General features: G+C 37.9%; 1 protein-coding gene across 4 annotated transcripts in view; it reads left to right on the top strand.

Annotated features, from left to right (window-relative positions):
- LARS (leucyl-tRNA synthetase) overlaps positions 1–8,742 on the top strand; it is a 71,044-nt gene extending 62,302 nt beyond the window's left edge. For 3 of the 4 annotated variants that reach the window (XM_025387070.1, XM_025387068.1, XM_025387069.1), the window contains exons 30-31: positions 752–884; positions 7,473–8,742. In XM_025387070.1, coding sequence (XP_025242855.1) covers positions 752–884; positions 7,473–7,678 — 339 coding nt within the window. In that variant the 3' untranslated portion in view covers positions 7,679–8,742. The remainder of the gene's footprint in view (positions 1–751; positions 885–7,472) is intronic. The other variant, XM_025387067.1, reaches the window with a different exon arrangement.
- The last annotated feature ends 8,392 nt before the right edge of the window (positions 8,743–17,134 follow it).

Genomic DNA, 17,134 nt, shown 5'->3' with positions numbered 1-17,134 from the left:
CAGAAAAGGCCTAGTTTGAAAGAATAAGGAAATCATGATCATGGATACCTCCTGAATTCAGCGTCATGTAAGGAGTACACTCATTGCATTAAGATGTGGTAGCTTTTAATAGTTCAGTCGTTTGAGCCATGAAGATAGGTATATGAAAATGTTCCTTATACAAATATATTTATTTCAAGTCATTTTCAGGTATTCCATTAAGATACTATGTATTTAAGTCTTTCACAAGACTCATTTGACTTTTTTCCACTTAAAAATAATAAACAGGGTTTTGGACTATGTAGCTTCTATAAGTACAACATAGAATTATGTTTAATCCTGACCTTGCCCTTTACTAGCTGTGTGACCTTGTGCTGATTTTTAATCTTTCTGGTTCTCAGCTTCTCATTTGTGAAAAAGGGTCAAAAGAACGACTTCAGGGATCTAGAACTAACGTCGATAAAGTGCTTAGTACAATGCCTAATACATAGTAGAGATTCAGTGAATGATGGTGGTTGTGGAAGAGAAAATGTAGTTATTGTTAGTGTCCATCATCAGTGTTGATATATATAGTCATAGTCATCTTTACCTAGGCATTTGGTTATAAGCATGAGCTTGTACAGCTTTTCTTTTGTATTTGAGTATGCCTTAGTCATGATTTTAAAATACCACAATTAGATCCATCTTTCATTGGGCATTGAAAACGTAGCAGAGATTCCTCCTCCCTCAGCAGTATTCAAGTTAAACTATTATTTTCTTGTTGTTTTCCTAGCCTGGTGTGTCCGTTTCTCTAGTGAATCCCCAGCCATCCAATGGCCATTTCTCAACCAAAATTGAAATCAGGCAAGGAGATAACTGTGATTCCATAATCAGGCGTTTAATGAAAATGAACCGAGGAATTAAAGGTAAGTTGTTCCCCCAAACTCCTATTTGTCAGTAGCTTGTAGATTTGGTGAGTTTTAAGTAGAAAGGAAAAAGAAAAGAAACAGGCTTGCTTATGGACAGCTGTGTATTATTATGGAAAAAGTATTGGGTTCAGAATCAAGAAAACTATTCTTTTTGGGACTCTGTGGCTAGGTAACTTAGTGACTTTGCCATGTCACTTAAGCTTAAAACTGATTTTTCGTTTACTCATGTGAGGACAATAGAGGGATTAGATATTTTTCCATCTTTCTTTCTAGCTCTAAAACTGTAATGAGTGATTTCTGTCTCAGAGATACTCAGAATCAAGGAACACATACCCTTAATATTCTAAACTAACCTGTCCAGCAGGTCTGTTCCTTGAGAAGGAAGAGAAACAGAGTAAAAGTTATTGAGTGTCTTCCATGTGTTAACCATTTAGTCCTTTTACAATTCTATAATGTAGAGAGTGTTCTTATTATTTCCCTTTTACAGATGGTGAAATGGAGGCTAAAAAGGCTAAGTAACTTGCAAAGTTTGTTTAGTAAGTAAACTCTAGAGCTGGAATTCAAACAGGTCTGTTTGCCTCCAAAGCTCATATTCTTTCTTCTAAACAATGTGACTCCAGGTAAAATATGTCAGTAATCTTAACTTACTATCAAGAATAAGTCTGCATCTTTTGTGATTAGATTCAATGTAATAATTTATGGCTTTTCTTTTCATCATCCAGCTAGGTCCTACAGTGAGCAGAGTGTGAAGGGAGATAGTGTGTCTTATTTTTCTTCTGAGCTACACAACAAATTAATGTTGTGATTCTCTATTTTGTATTATCTGTCTTTTTTCTTTTTGATAGCAATCAAAAGTTGATTGGCCACTTTCCATCACTACAAAAATTTTCTAAAAAGATTTATAAATCCCAAACAACCACCTAATTTATGGAACTATATTAGGGTAGTAACATTAATTAAAATAGGAGACTTGAAATAGCTCTTTGGAATTAATTCTGTCATATATTTTGTGTTCTCTTGAAGTTGTTTCCCTTCTATGGACACTTATTGAGACACTACTATATGTAGTGTTTGTAGAGACAACTGTGTATGTAGAGACTCCTTTGTATATACTGGGGCTTTGGGGAGTCCACAGAGTTCTGTTCATGAGGAGCTGCATCTAGTAGAGGAGTAGGGAACATACACTATTGAAGTGTATGATAATGTAAGGAGAAATTGCTGAGTGTAGTAAGAAAGGTACAGGTAAAATGTATAGAACAGAGGAACGTGAGATTATTTCCACTTGCAGTGATCAGGGATTAATTTATGGAGAAAGTATTGTTTGGATGGGGCCTTGAACGTTATACCCATGAAGGTAAGGGGAAAGGGTATACTAGGAGGGAAATACCAGTTTATTTTGTTTCCCTCTGTACGGAGCATCAGCAGCAAGAGTATACTAGGGTTAGGGATGTTGTTGTTTATAGACATGTGTTTTAAATTGTGGTAAAATATACCTAACATAACATTTACTATTTTAGTCATTTTTATGTGTACAGTTCAGGAGGCTTGAATACATTCACATTGTTGTGAAACCATCACCACCATCCATCTCTACAACTTCTTTTTTTTTTTTTTAATTATGCTTTAAATTCTAGGGTACATGTGCACAATGTGCAGGTTTGTTACATATGTATACATGTGCCATGTTGGTGTGCTGCACCCATCAACTCGTCAGCACCCATCAACTTGTCATTTACATCAGGTATAACTCCCAGTGCCATCCCTCCCCCCTCCCCCCTCCCCACAATAGGCCCCGGTGTGTGATGTTCCCCTTCCCGTGTCCAAGTGATCTCATTGTTCAATTCCCACCTATGAGTGAGAACATGCGGTGTTTGGTTTTCTGTTCTTGCGATAGTTTGCTGAGAATGATGGTCTCCAGCTGCGTCCATGTCCCTATAAAGGACATGAACTCATCCCTTTTTATGGCTGCATAGTATTCCATGGTGTATATGTGCCACATTTTCTTAATCCAGTCTGTCACTGATGGACATTTGGGTTGATTCCAAGTCTTTGCTATTGTGAATAGTGCCACAATAAACATACATGTGCATGTGTCTTTATAGCAGCATGATTTATAATCGTTTGGGTATAAACCCAGTAATGGGATGGCTGGGTCATATGGTATTTCTAGTTCTAGATCCTTGAGGAATCACCATACTCTTTTCCACAATGGTTGAACTAGTTTACAGTCCCACCAACAGTGTGAAAGTGTTCCTATTTCTCCACATCCTCTCCAGCACCTGTTGTTTCCTGACTTTTTAATGATTGCCATTCTAACTGGTGTGAGATGGTATCTCATTGTGGTTTTGATTTGCATTTCTCTGATGGCCAGTGATGATGAGCATTTTTTCATGTGTCTGTTGGCTGTATGAATGTCTTCTTTTGAGAAATGTCTGTTCATATCCTTTGCCCAGTTTATCATCATCCCAAATTGAAACCCTGTACCCATTAAATAGTAACTCCCATTCTCCTTCCCTCCAGTCCCTGGTAATCACTGCTCTGCTTTCTTTTTTTCTTTTAAGTTTTCTTTTTGACACATAAATGTACATATTTATGAGTACAGTGTGTGGTTTGGTACATATTTACAATGTGTAATTATCAAATTAGGATAAATAACATATCTATCACCTCATTTATCATTTCTTTGTGGTGAGAACATTCAACAGCTCCTCTTATAGCTATTTTGAAATGTACCATATATTATTATGAACTGTAGTCATCTACGGTATAATGGAACAGTATAACTTATTCCTTCCATTTAATTATAACTTTGTACCTGTTGACCAACCTCCTTCCAGTCCCCTCTCTTCCATCCTTCCCAGCCTCTGATAACCATGATTCTACTCTCTACTTCAATGAGATCAACTTTTTTAGATTCCACATGTGAGTGAGATCATGCGATATTTGTCATTCTGTGCCTGTCTTACTTCACTTAATATAATGTCTTCCAGCCTCATCCATGTTGTCACAAATGACAGGACTTCATTCTTTTTTATGTCTGCATAATATTTCATTGTATACCACATTTTCTCTTTTCATTCATCCGTTGATGGACCCTTAGGTTGATTGCATATCTTGGCTATTGTGAATAGTGCTGCAATAAACATGGGAGTGTAGATATCTCTTCAACATACTGATTTCATTTCTTCATTTCTTACTGGATATATGTCCAGTAGTGGGATTGCTCCATCATGTGGTGGTTCTATTTTTAATACTTTGAGGAACCCGTATATGTGTTTTTTATAATGGCTATACAAATTTATATTCACACCACACTGTTCTACTTCCTACCCCTATATATTTGACTGTTCTCAGTACCTCATATAATTGGAATCACACAATATTTTTCCTTTTGTGTCTAGCTTATTTCACTTAGCAAAATATCTTCAGGTTTCATCATGTTGTTATATGCATTTATTATGTCCTCTCAGTGAACTGGGTACCATAGAATGATAGCTTCATCCTCAGAGCTTACAGGCCACAAAAAGCAGAAAGAGCATGGTAGTGGCTTTTAAAGAAAATAGATATTTGTGTGAACCCGCTGGATAGGATTGTATTTATTTACTTATTTTGATATAGAGTCTCCCTTTGTCACCCGGGCTGGAGTGCAGCGGCACAATCTCAGCTCACTGCAACCTCCATCTCTCAGATTCAAGCAATTCTTCTGCCTCAGCCTCCTGAGTAGCTGGGATTATAGGCATGAGCTACCACACCCGGCTAGTTTTTCTGTTTTTAGTAGAGACAGGGCTTCGCCATGTTAGCCAGGCTAGTCTCGAGCTCCTGGCCTCAAGTGATCTGCCTGTCTCGGCCTCCCAAAGTGCTGGGATCACAGGCGTGAGACGCCAGCTCTGCCTGGATAGGATTATTATGATGTTATAACACATGAAAGGATGTATTTCTGTATTGAATATTGTATTATGTTAAATCTACCTCTATTTCAAATGTACTCAAATATAGCACTGACTAGGTTCTGCAGAATTGTACTGAAATGTATTTCCTATTTCTTGTCTTTTCTCATTGAGCCTTTGGCATAATTCTTATCTCCTTTGTCTTACTAGCTGTGAAAAATATTATCTAAAGTGTCTTAAGTTTGATGTTAGTAGCTGCTGTAAATTTTAGAAAATAGAAACATTAGAGGGAGTTTGAAATTGCTATTCCTATAAGTATCTGCAGAAGAGATCTAACCTTGATATTTTACCAAAAGCCCTCAGGATGCCTTGATATCTAAAGGGCCTGAGTATATTGAGTATATGAGATGGAAGAGGAGTTAAATTCAGTAACATAGTTATTGGTCTGTTTGCTGCACTAGACAGCAAATTGGCCAATTAGTGCTAATTGTATTGAGGGTGATTATGATCTGGGTCTGGGAGGAACTGGACTAAAACTATCATTTCATTCCACAAAGGCCACTGAGTGAACTATTTGATGATAATAAATTTGAATCACTCACAACTCATGTCATATATAAACTAATAACTTGGAAGTGAAAGCCTTCATTTCTCATTATCAGTCCCTAGGGACTTAGAGTCACTCTCATCTTTTCTCTAAGAGCCTTAAATCTTACGTAGTTGCAGACTTAAATTTCAACAGTTTCAATGGTAAGAGAAGTCTGAGATAAAAGACAGTTAAACCACTAAGAAAGCTCTACGAATCTGTGGACAGTAATGAACTACATGGTGAAACATCAAAGCAAATATGTTTTGTCACTTAGAAGCCTGAATGAGTATTAAGGTTTTTTTGAACTAGTTTGATTCAGAATTGCTTGGAATGATGAGGGAGGTCTGTTTTAGCGAGAAAGAGAGTGTGTGTGTGAGAGAGAGAGAGGCAGAGGCAGATCTGCAGTAAAAGGCCTTATGCATAAAATCTGGCAGAACTTGTCACTGCGTCTATAGCAAAATATTGGTACCACTGAAGTTGAATTGCAATAGCTGTTAAAATGAATTGTATTCTTCCCCAAAATAAGATCGTAGCTGTCATGAAGATTGCGCCTGCTCCCTTCCCATTTTAATTTTCAGGGCTTGTACTGTGTCTTGGAATAGATTGTATAGTCTCTGCAGAAACTCTCCAAAGACTCTTATACAGGGTTTGCTTTTGTGGTAGTCGCAGGTAATTGTTCTATAAGCCCCTTCTCTAAACTTGCAATCCTTCGGTCTTTGTTTCCCAAAGAGAACATAATGCATGGATAACTTGTATTCTTGGCATAGCCGCCAGCTGCATTAACGTCTTCTTTTATCTCTTATCCTTCTTATGCTAAGCTTTGTACTCTCAAGTCAACATGAGGGAGTGTAGCTCAGGTGTGTTTCAGAAAGAGGTGGGAGGTAATTCAGAAAATATCTTCTATTTCTATGGATCAGGTTAATTATAACTAGCCATACTACACTTAGAATGAGATATAAACCCAGAATCAGCATTTGTAGTCATTTCTGGCGTTTTTCTGCCATGTGAAATAAAACCATTTGATGTTGGGAAATCTCAGAATTGCTGAAATAAATATACTTCTTTTGGGCTCAGTTGTTGGTAGGATTGTTGAATTATAAAGTTGTTCAAGGGACAGGTGTTTTTTTTTTTTGGTCAGGCGCTATTTTATCAGCTTGCGTAAGAGCAGATTAGGAAAATCTCAAGCAGGGTGGGTATTAGAGCTCATCCTAAAGCTTAAAATCCTGAAAGCTTAAATTTCTGTCCTTTCTCTGCCTTGTACCTGCTCTCCTTGTCTCATCAACTTGTTAATATAAATACTTTCATCTTTTGAGCAAATGAGAAACTGTTTTGAGCAAATGAGAAACTGGTAATGCCATTTCTTAGAGTAGTCATTATTTATCCAAAAGTATCTCCGAGAAAAGCTACAATTCTTGCAGGTTTAGTGTATTCCAGGGAGCTCGAGAAAGGGATAAGTTTTAGATTTTTCGATACTCTGTACAATGGTTAATTGAAGCATATAAAAATGATTTGAGAGACCAAATAGGATAATGCTAAAAAATACACACAATTCTTTCTCTCTCTTAGGTTATAATTCCAGGAGATGTCAGAATCTCTGACACTTTAACCTGGGTAAAAGCTGAAAGGGGATGAAGATTTGCTACATTTTAGCTTTGCTCCTGAGATTTTTTTTTTTTTTTTGAGATAGAATCTCACTTTGTTGTCCATGCTGGCGTGCAATGGTGCGATCTTGGCTCACTGCAACCTCTGCCTTCTAGGTTCAAGCGATTCTCCTGTCTCAGCCTCCCGAGCAGCTGGGATTACAGGCGCCTGCCACCAGGCCCAGCTAATTTTTTTGTGTTTTTAGTAGAGACAGCATTTCGCCATGTTGGTCAGGCTGGTCTTGAACTCCTGACCTTAAGTGATTCACCCGCCTCAGCCTTCCAAAGTGCTGGGATTACAGGTGTGAACCACCATGCCTGGCGTGGCTTTTATTTAATAATCTGAAGAAAATATTTTTGATTAGATATAACAACCAGTGTGTTTAAAAAGTGAGTTCTCAGACTGCTTCCAGGGTTTGAGTCAGTGACTGTAATTAAATGCTTATATTGATAATTTATTTTGTTGTAGACCTTTCCAAAGTGAAACTGATGAGATTTGATGATCCACTGTTGGGGCCTCGACGAGTTCCTGTCCTGGGAAAAGAGCACACCGAGAAGACCCCGATTTCTGAGCATGCTGTTTTCAATGTGGACCTCATGAGCAAGAAAATTCATCTGACTGAGAATGGCATAAGGGTGGATATTGGCGATACGATAATCTATCTGGTTCATTAAACTCATGCACATTGGAGATTTATCCTGGTTTCTTAGGAATACTACTACTATGATTGTGTCTACTCATTGGCGATCAGGACCTTAGGCTGGACCTAAATAGATTGATTTCATTTCTAACCATCCAATTCTGCATGTAATCATAATTCTATCAAGTCATCTTTGATTACTGGACCTAATAAATTTTTTTCCCTTCTTTGGGTGTCTAAGAGAAATGGTTTTTGCCAAACTCTTCTTAAAAAAACAAATTGTTGCTGTTTCCTAGAAGTTTCTAGTTTTTAAGATGAACATGGAAGTGTTAGTATGCTTCTTTTCTGAGGTGTACTTTATACTGTTTATGAAGGCTGAAGTGTACCTAACAACTTTTTATAGTATATTGATTTATGGAGTTCGCTGTATTTTTTTAAAAAAAGAAAAATAGTAAATTAGCTTTTTTTTTTTAAAATGAGAACTTTCGTGATGATTTAAAAGAACAAACGAGAATATTTTGACTTGACTTCAATTACTAAGTATTTTGTATAAAGAACAAATAGGTCCTGCATTTTATAAGACTTTTTAAAGCTTTAATATATTCAACTAAGGACCAATAATGGCTTCTTCAAGGCTAATATCAGTAGTTTATAAGCAGTGTATTTCACCTACACTAAATTTGGGCATTTTAAAAGAAGATTCCCCCGCCCCTGCCCCCCGCCCTGAAATCTGCATTTACTAAATTTGTCTTGAGTCCAGTTGTGTTTAAAGGTCATGCTGGTCGGGTGCGGTGGCTCATGTCTATAATCCCAGCACTTTGGGAGGCCGAGGTGGGCAGTCATCTGAGGTCAGGAGTTTGAAAACAGCCTGACCAACATGGTGAAACCCCATCTCTACTAAAAATACAAAAATTAGCTTGGCATGGTGGCGGGCACCTGTACTTTGGAGGCTGAGGCAGGAGAATTGCTTGAACCTGAAAGACAGAGGTTGCAGTGAGCTGAGACCATGCCATTGCACTCCAGCCTAGGCAACAAGAGCGAAACTCTGTCTCAATCAATCAATCAGTCGATAAAATAGAGGTCATGCTGACCGTATTACAGATTTATACTTTTATTCTTGATGGAATGTTTTTTAATATTTGCTTCATCTGTCTTCATATGAGGAAAAAATGTAAGGCATTGACTAACAGGAGAAACATTTCTAATTTTGATGGGTTTAATATGGAGAAAGAACAATTTTGTTAACCCAAAGGAACCTGAATTCTAACTTTGAGGTTATGTAAATAGTTTATTGAGCTTCCTTATTTTGCTCTCCACAATTAGAGGCCACTAGGTCCATGCTTTATCACAGATTTATTGAAGCAAATCATAGGATGTTAAAACTGCAAATCCTTAGAAATCATTAAGTGCAAATAATCACTTATCTACTAGGGACAGGCAGTATAGCATAGTGGGGTAAGAACGCATGCTCTGAAATCAGACTAGGTAGGTTAGATTTCCAGTTCTTTTTGCTGCTAGGGTGCTCTTGGCCAATTACTCAGAGCTGCAGTTCTTCATCTATAAAATGGAACTAATACTGGTACCTTGTAGGCTTATCGTGAGATGTTTAGATGAACTGATCTAGGAAAATCATAACACAGTGCCTGCCAAGTAGTAAGTCTTTAGTGAATGTTACTGTTGAAGAAGTTGGTGATAGATACCAAGGTATATTGGCTTCAGATTACTGTAGTCTGTAATCATGTTCTTTGTATTGGTTGCTTTGGGGCAACTGATTCTTTCTTTGCACTCCTCTAGATTCTTTTGCTGTCCTTTCTGATCTGCAAAGCCTTAATTATTTCTGAAATTAAGTAATTAGCTTTCTGTTGCCTAAACACAAACCTATTTATGTTTAACTTAGGAAAGCTAAACTATATGTGCTTGGCCAGAAAAAAAAAAAAAAAAGAGAGAAAGGAAAATAATACTGTGATTGTGTTTATTTTATGAGTCTATTAACCTGTACTGTTTTGGTTTTTCAGTCTCAATTTCTGTGTGTCTCTCTTAGAATAAGCTTCTTGCCAGGCTGAATATGCTTCTCATGTGTAGAGATACAAATGTTTTGTATAAGGAGTCGTCTAAGCATAAGCCCATTACTTCATCTAGTACTCAACAGAAGAAACAGCAGTTAGTTGAAATGCTGAAGGAAAAACAGGCTACACTGGGCTTGTTCTATTATTAGCAATAATATAATTGGGTATATAATAATAATAATGTTATTATATATAACTTAGTATGTTAGTGCCTTCCTAGAGGATTTTAACTCTTCTTAAGTTTTGAAATATAATGCACATACACAAAAAGTGAGCAAAAAATATATAATACACACACACAAAAAATGAACTCCCTTTCTCCCCCCACCTCCAAAAAAAGAATTTATTAGTAAAGCAAACACTTGCACAGTCACCAAACAGTTGAAGAATGGCACAGTGCCAGCACCATGGAGGTGTGCCTTTTGCCTCCTCTGGTCACTAGAGATAAGCTTTCTGGACCAGTATATGTCAGTTTTTATAAATGCTGCATTTGAGCTTGAAAAAAAATATGTATTTTGTAAATGCAAAGTTCTGTATGTATCCATTAGGTCAGAGTTGTGGATTGAATTGTTCAAACCTATACCCCTACTGTTTCCTCTGTTTCTGTTTTTGAGAGGTATACCAAAATCTCTCATGACCATGAATTTACTTATATCTTCTTATAATTCTGACGGTTTTTGTTTTATATATTTTGAGGCTGTTTTGTTAGGTACATATAAATTTAGATTGTATTCCTTCTGGTAAGTTGAACTTTTTCGAGTTAGAAAGTGTTTCTTTCTTTTTTTTTTTTTTTTTTTGAGACAGGGTCTTGCTCTGTTGCCCAGGCTAGAGTACAGTGGCACGATCTTGGCTCATTGCAACCTCTGCCTCCCAGGTTCAAGCAATTCTTCTGCCTCAGCCTCCCAAGTAGGTGGCATTACAGGTGCACACCACCACGCCTGGCTAGTTTTTGTATTTTTAGTAGAGACAGGGTTTCACCATTTTGACCAGGCTGGTCTCGAACTCCTGACCTCGTGATCCACCTGCCTTGGCTTCCCAAGGTGCTGGGATTAAGGCATGAGCCACCGCACCCGGCCATTTCTCTTTATTTTTTTATTTTTATTTTTATTTTTTATTTATTTTTTGTTTTGAGACGGAGTCTCGCTCTGTTGCCCAGGCTGGAGTGCAGTGGCCGGATCTCAGCTCACTGCAAGCTCCGTCTCCCAGGTTTACGCCATTCTCCTGCCTCAGCCTCCCAAGCAGCTGGGACTACAGGCGCCCGCCACCTCTCCCGGCTAGTGTTTTGTATTTTTTTAGTAGAGACGGGGTTTCACTGTGTTAGCCAGGATGGTCTCGATCTCCTGACCTCGTGATCCACCCATCTCGGCCTCTCAAAGTGATGGGATTACAGGCTTGAGCCACCGCGCCCAGCCTTCTCTTTATTTTTAATTAATTTTTTTTTGCCTAAAGGCCACTTTGCCTAACAATGTAGTAATACCAGCTATCTTTTGGTTAATGTCCATGCAGACTATCTTTTCCATTGCTTTACTTTTAACCTTCAGTAGTTTTATTTCCTTTTAACACTTCATTTCCACAAATTTTAAGCCTACAGAAAAGTGGAAAGAATTGGCCAGTAAACATCCATGCACTTTTCACCTAGATTTACCAGTTGTTAATATTGTGTCATGTTTACTTTATCTCTCTAAATATCTATTTTTAAAATAAACTTTTAATTTTGGAATAGTTTTGGACTTACAAAAAAGTTGCATCTTTAATATGGAGAGATCCTGTACATCTTTTACCCAGTTTCTCCTGTTAACATCTTACCTAACCTTGGTTTAGTTGTTAAAACTAAGTAATTAATATGAGTACATTATGATTAACTAAATTGTATACTTTGTTTGGATTTCACCAGTTTTTCTACTAATTTTTTTTTACTATTATGGGATCCTATCCAGGATAACACTTTGCATTTAGAATATACTTTTTAAAAATTCAGAACCATTTGACAGTAAGTTACAGACACCATGACGCTTAATTTTCTCATAGGTTATCACGCAACTCCTGAGAACTTGGACATTCTCCTATATAATCACCGTGTTGTTATTGTCCCCAAGAAATTTAACATGATACAATAATATCAGGTAATAAGCTTTTCTAATAAAACTTCTCCTATGTCTCATCAATAATGTGTTCTTTGAAAAACTCCCAGGATTCAATCAAAGATCAAGTATTACATTTTGTGGTTATGTCTGTTAATCTCCTTTAAACTTGATCTTTCATGACAGTGACATCTTTGAAGACATCAAGCTGGTCATTAGCATGATGCCTTACAATCTGGATTTGTGTATTTTCTCATGGTTATAACCAGATTTAAAATTCTTGGCGAGATTACTACATAGGTGATATTTCCCATTGCATCATGTCAGGATTAATATACTGTGGATTTCTTCCATTATTGGTGATGCTAAGTTTGATTAGCATCATATTTCTTTTTTTTTTTTTTTTTTTTTTTTTTTTTTTTGAGACGGAGTTTCGTTCTGTCGCCCGGGCTGGAGTGCAGTGGCCGGATCTCAGCTCACTGCAAGCTCCGCCTCCCGGGTTCACGCCATTCTCCGGCCTCAGCCTCCTGAGTAGCTGGGACTACAGACGCCCGCCACCTCGCCCGGCTAGTTTTTTGTATTTCTTAATAGAGACGGGGTTTCACCATGTTAGCCAGGATGGTCTCGATCTCCTGACCTCGTGATCCGCCCGTCTCGGCCTCCCAAAGTGCTGGGATTACAGGCTTGAGCCACCGCGCCCGGCCTTAGCATCATATTTCTGAGTTGAAAAGCTACTCTTCCTTTTTTGTAATTAAGTAGTCTTTGAGCTGATACTTTGAGACTTATGTGAATATCCTGCTGTTTTGATGTGAATGTTCATGTCCCCCCAGAATTTATATGTTGAAAGTTAATCTTCACGGTGTTGGTATTAAGAGGTGGGGCCTGTAGGAGGTGCTTAGGTCATGAGGGTTGCTTCCTCATGAATGGGATTAGTGCTCTTATAAAAGAGGTTGAGGGAGTCTTGTTGCCTTTATGCCATGTGAGGACACATAGAAGGCACCAACTATGAGGAATGGGCCCTCACCAGAAATTGAATCTGCTGGTGCCTTCCTCTTGGACTTCCTAGCCTCCAAAACTAGCATTACATTTCTGTTGTTTATAAATTACCCAATTTAAGGTATTTTGTTAGAGCAGCCTGAAGGGACTAAGACACTTGTTTATCAGCTAACTTTCACCAAGTGGTAGCATTCATGGATAAGCTGTCAGTTATTGCATTGATGGTTGTAACATGGTGAGTTCTTAAAAATGATAAAATTATTATTTCTTCTACATTTATTAGATATAATTCTTTTGTGGAGAAGATGTTTCCTTTTTGCTGCCAATTTCTTTTCTTTTTCTTTCTTTTTTTTGAGACAGGGTCTGGCTCTGTCACCCAGGCTGGAGTGCAGTGGTGCAATCTCAGCTCATTGCAACCTCTGCCTTCTAGGTTCAAGCCATCCTCCCTCCTCAGCCTTCTGAGTAGCTGGGTCCACAGGTGTGTACCACCACTCCTGGCTAAGTTTTTTGCATTTTTTGTAGAGATGGGGTTTCACCATGTTGCCCAGGCTGATCTTGAACTCCTGAGCTCAAGTGATCTGCCTGCCTGAGCCTCCCAAAGTGCTGGGATTATAGATGTGAACCACTGTGTCCAGCCCCAATATTTTTTCTTTCATCATCATTCTTTTAAAATCACTGTGGACTGATGGATTTATTTTTTTCACGTATGCTATAATCTGTTACCATCATTATTCTTTGAATGCTCAAATTCTTCCAAGTTAACCAATGGAAGCCCCATTCAAACTGGCTTGAATACAGTATTTGTCCTTTTATAACTCCACATTAATTTTGGGGCATTTCTTCGTATAATGGCATAAGAAGTTTCCAATTTGCCTTGTGTTTTCTGTTTCAGAACTAGAAATCAGTCTTTTCTCCAAAGAACCTTGCTTCATTTTAATGCAGAGTGTTATTAAGAAACCAAGATCCAGGCGCTACTAAGGACCTTGTTTTTTAGGCCCTTCCAATAGACAGAGCTAAGAAATGCATACAGTAGTGTTTTTTAAATCATAATTTTATCTAATACCACTGAATTCTCTCTCATCTTTTCCCCTTTACAATTATATTTCCCTTCTCACACAGTAAGAACTCTGGTTCTCAAGAACCTCAATATATTTACTCATTTAGTCTATTAAAAATTTCAGAATTGCCAATCCAATTCTGTTAGCAATAAATAAGTAGAGTACAGTATTTGGTTTTGTTTTGCAAGTCTTTGTGTCCTTAGAACATATCTCTCTAAGGGATATAGTCAGAGCACTATTTAAATAAATATATATATATATATTTTTAATGGTAGAATGATTTTTTTTATTATACTTTAAGTTCTAGGGTACATGCGCACAACGTGCGGGTTTGTTACATATGTATACATGTTTAAATATTTCTTGAATTCTTTTTTGTATGTAGTTGCTTTTTTTTCCTCCCCTCCCTTCCCCTTCCCTCCCCTCCCCTCCCCTCTCCTCTCCTCTTTTTCTTTCTTTTTTTTTTTTTTTTGTGACAGGGTCTCACTCTGTGGTCCAGGCTAGAGTGTAGTCATGCAATCAGAGCTCACTGCAGCCTTGATCTCCCAAGTGATCCTCCTGCCTCAGCTTCCCAAGTAGCTGGAACTACAGGCAGGCAGCACCATGCCTGGCTGGTTTTTTTCTTTAATCAAGAAATGTTTCTTAGATTCTTTCTTGTATGTGCTTTTAATGTAGAATTAAAGCCATTCATTTCTCTTTATATTCAGTTTTATGGTTTGTTTTTTCTTTTTATCTGATTTTTGAATAAATAAAAATACATGATTCAGCCAGATGTGGTGGCTTGTGCTTGTAATCCCAGCCCCTTGGGAGGCTGAGGTGGGAGGCTTCCTTGAAGTCTGGGCAATATAGTGAGACCCTGTCTCTAAAAAAAATTTTTTTTTTTAAAATTAGCCAGGTGTGGTGGTTCATACCTGTAGTCCCAGTTACTTAGGAGGCTTAGGCAGGCAGATAACTTGAGCCTAGGAGTTCAAGACTGCAGTGAGCTCTAATCATGCCACTACACTCCAGCCTGAGTGACAGGGTAAAACCCCATCTCTTGAAAAGAAAGTTCAAAAGTCAAAACCAAGAAAATTCTTACTCTCTGGCACCACATTCCCACTTACTCTATAGCTAACTATTGTCATTGGTTTCTGGAGTATCTTTCCTGTGTTTCTTTTCCCAAAAATAAGTGAATATTTATACTTTAGTTTCTCCTTTCTTATATAAGAAGTAGCATTATATATATATATAAAATATCATGTTTATATATAAATTTATATATAATTTGCTATATATATATTATAATTATTTTCTATCTTGCTTTTTTAGTTAACAACGTAGCCTGGACAGTTTTCTACTTTGGTTCATAGAAATCTTTTTCTTGGCCAGTCATGGTGGCTCATGCCTGTAATCCCAGTACTTTGGGAGGCTGAATGGGGAGGATCACTTGAGCCCAGGAGTTCAAGACTCACCTGGGCAAGACTGCGAAATCGTGTCTCTACGAAAAATCTAAAAATTAGCCAAGTGTGGTGGCATGGGCCTGTAATCCCAGCCTCTTGGGAGGCTGAAGCAGGAGGATCACTTGAACCTAGGAATTCGAGGCAGCAATGAGCTATGATTGTGCTACTGCACTCCAGCCTGGGTGACAAAGTGAGACCCTGTCTCTTTAAAAAGAAAAAATCTTTTTTTCTCTTTTTTCTTCCCTCCTTCCTGTTTTGCCCCTCTTCTTTCCCTCGCTCATGTAATACTATTGTAAAGGTGTACCATAGTTTATTCAACCAGTCTCCATGGATGGACATATAGGTTGTTTCTAAGTTTTTAATATTTTATAGAATTTGTATAGAATGATACAGTGAGTGACCTCATGAATATGTCATTTCACTTTTGTGGAAGTACATCTTCAGAGTAAATTTGTAGAAGTGGGCTTTGGGTCTGAGGGTAAATGCATGTGTAGTTTTGTTAGCACATATATGGTCAAAAGCCACATATTTTTTCTTTGATGGGGGGGCATGTAGCTGGTGGTGCTGAAGGAATAGCAAGGAAGCCACATGAAGAAACAGGTCAAAGTGACTCGCTCAGTATCCTATATATTAGCAGCAGAGTTGAATTAGAGCCCTGGCCTCCATCTTCATTGCAGTACACGTAGACGACTAGGAATTCGTGCATGGAAAACAGGAATGTATTTGACTAAGGCCAGTGTTACCAGGGCCATTAGGAGGTCAGAGAAAGGAGAAGTTTATATGGACCCCACTGGGGTAGAAAATACTTCACCCCAAAATTTACAGCACCAATAAGGTTTGTAATGGCCCTCTGCTGTGTGCATAGAGCTTGTATTAGTGTGTTTTCTTTTCTTTCTTTCTTTTTTTTTTTTTTTTTGAGACAGAGTCTTGCTCTGTCATCCACACTGGAGTGCAGTTGCATGATCTTGGCTCACTGCAACCTCCGCCTCCCGGGTTTAAGTGATCCTCTTGCTTCAGCCTCCCGAGTAGCTGGGATTACAGTGCCTGCCACCACGCCTGGCTAATTTTTGTGTTTTTAAGTAGAGACAGGGTTTCACCATGTTGGCCAGGCTGGTCTCAAACTCCTGACCTCAGATGATCTGCCCGCCTCAGCCTCCCAAAGTGCTGGGATTACAGGTGTGAGCCACTGCGTCTGGCCTAGTATGTTTTTATATTGCTATAAAAAACTACCTCTGAGACTGGGTAATTTATTTAAAGAAGAGTTTTAATTGACTCTTCTCCACAGGCTATACAAGAGGCATGGCTGGGGAGGCCTCAGGAACCTACAATCATGGAGGAAGGGTGAAGGGTAATGTTAAAGATACATTTTGATCACTTCTAGGACCTTCTGATGTAAAGGCGTATTTGTTAAAATCACACCCAGAGCTTTTATTGTAAGGGTACTTTTTTTTTTTTTTTTTACACTTTCAGAACTTTCCAATGTAAACATACATTTTGAGTACTTCTGGAACTTTTCATAGTTAAGGTACATTTTCTATTTTGCAATTAGAAATATGTGGAATAGTTATATTTTGGCACCTTGAGAATATTCAGTTCTCAATCTTTTTTATCTAACGGTTTTAATGCTTCTGAAGTTCCTTCCTGGTAAATTGTTATGTTGGGAAATGGTGATATTCTAATGCTATTATTTCTTTTTCATAAATATTTGGCATTCTTTTGTAAAGCACATGCCTTTTTTATTCTTTTCATTTTATTTTTAAGTGAAAAAGCTGTGTAGCATGTGGATTAGTCACTTCATACAATAGACATTTGATTAGAAAAGTTGGGTGCAAATGAAATGTAAAAATATG

The sequence above is a fragment of the Theropithecus gelada genome, chromosome 6 (genome assembly GCF_003255815.1).
Source record: "Theropithecus gelada isolate Dixy chromosome 6, Tgel_1.0, whole genome shotgun sequence".
NCBI classification, from domain to species: Eukaryota; Metazoa; Chordata; class Mammalia; order Primates; family Cercopithecidae; genus Theropithecus; species Theropithecus gelada.
The sequence above is the reverse complement of the archived record's forward strand: the minus strand, read 5'-3'. Positions and strand labels throughout refer to the sequence as shown.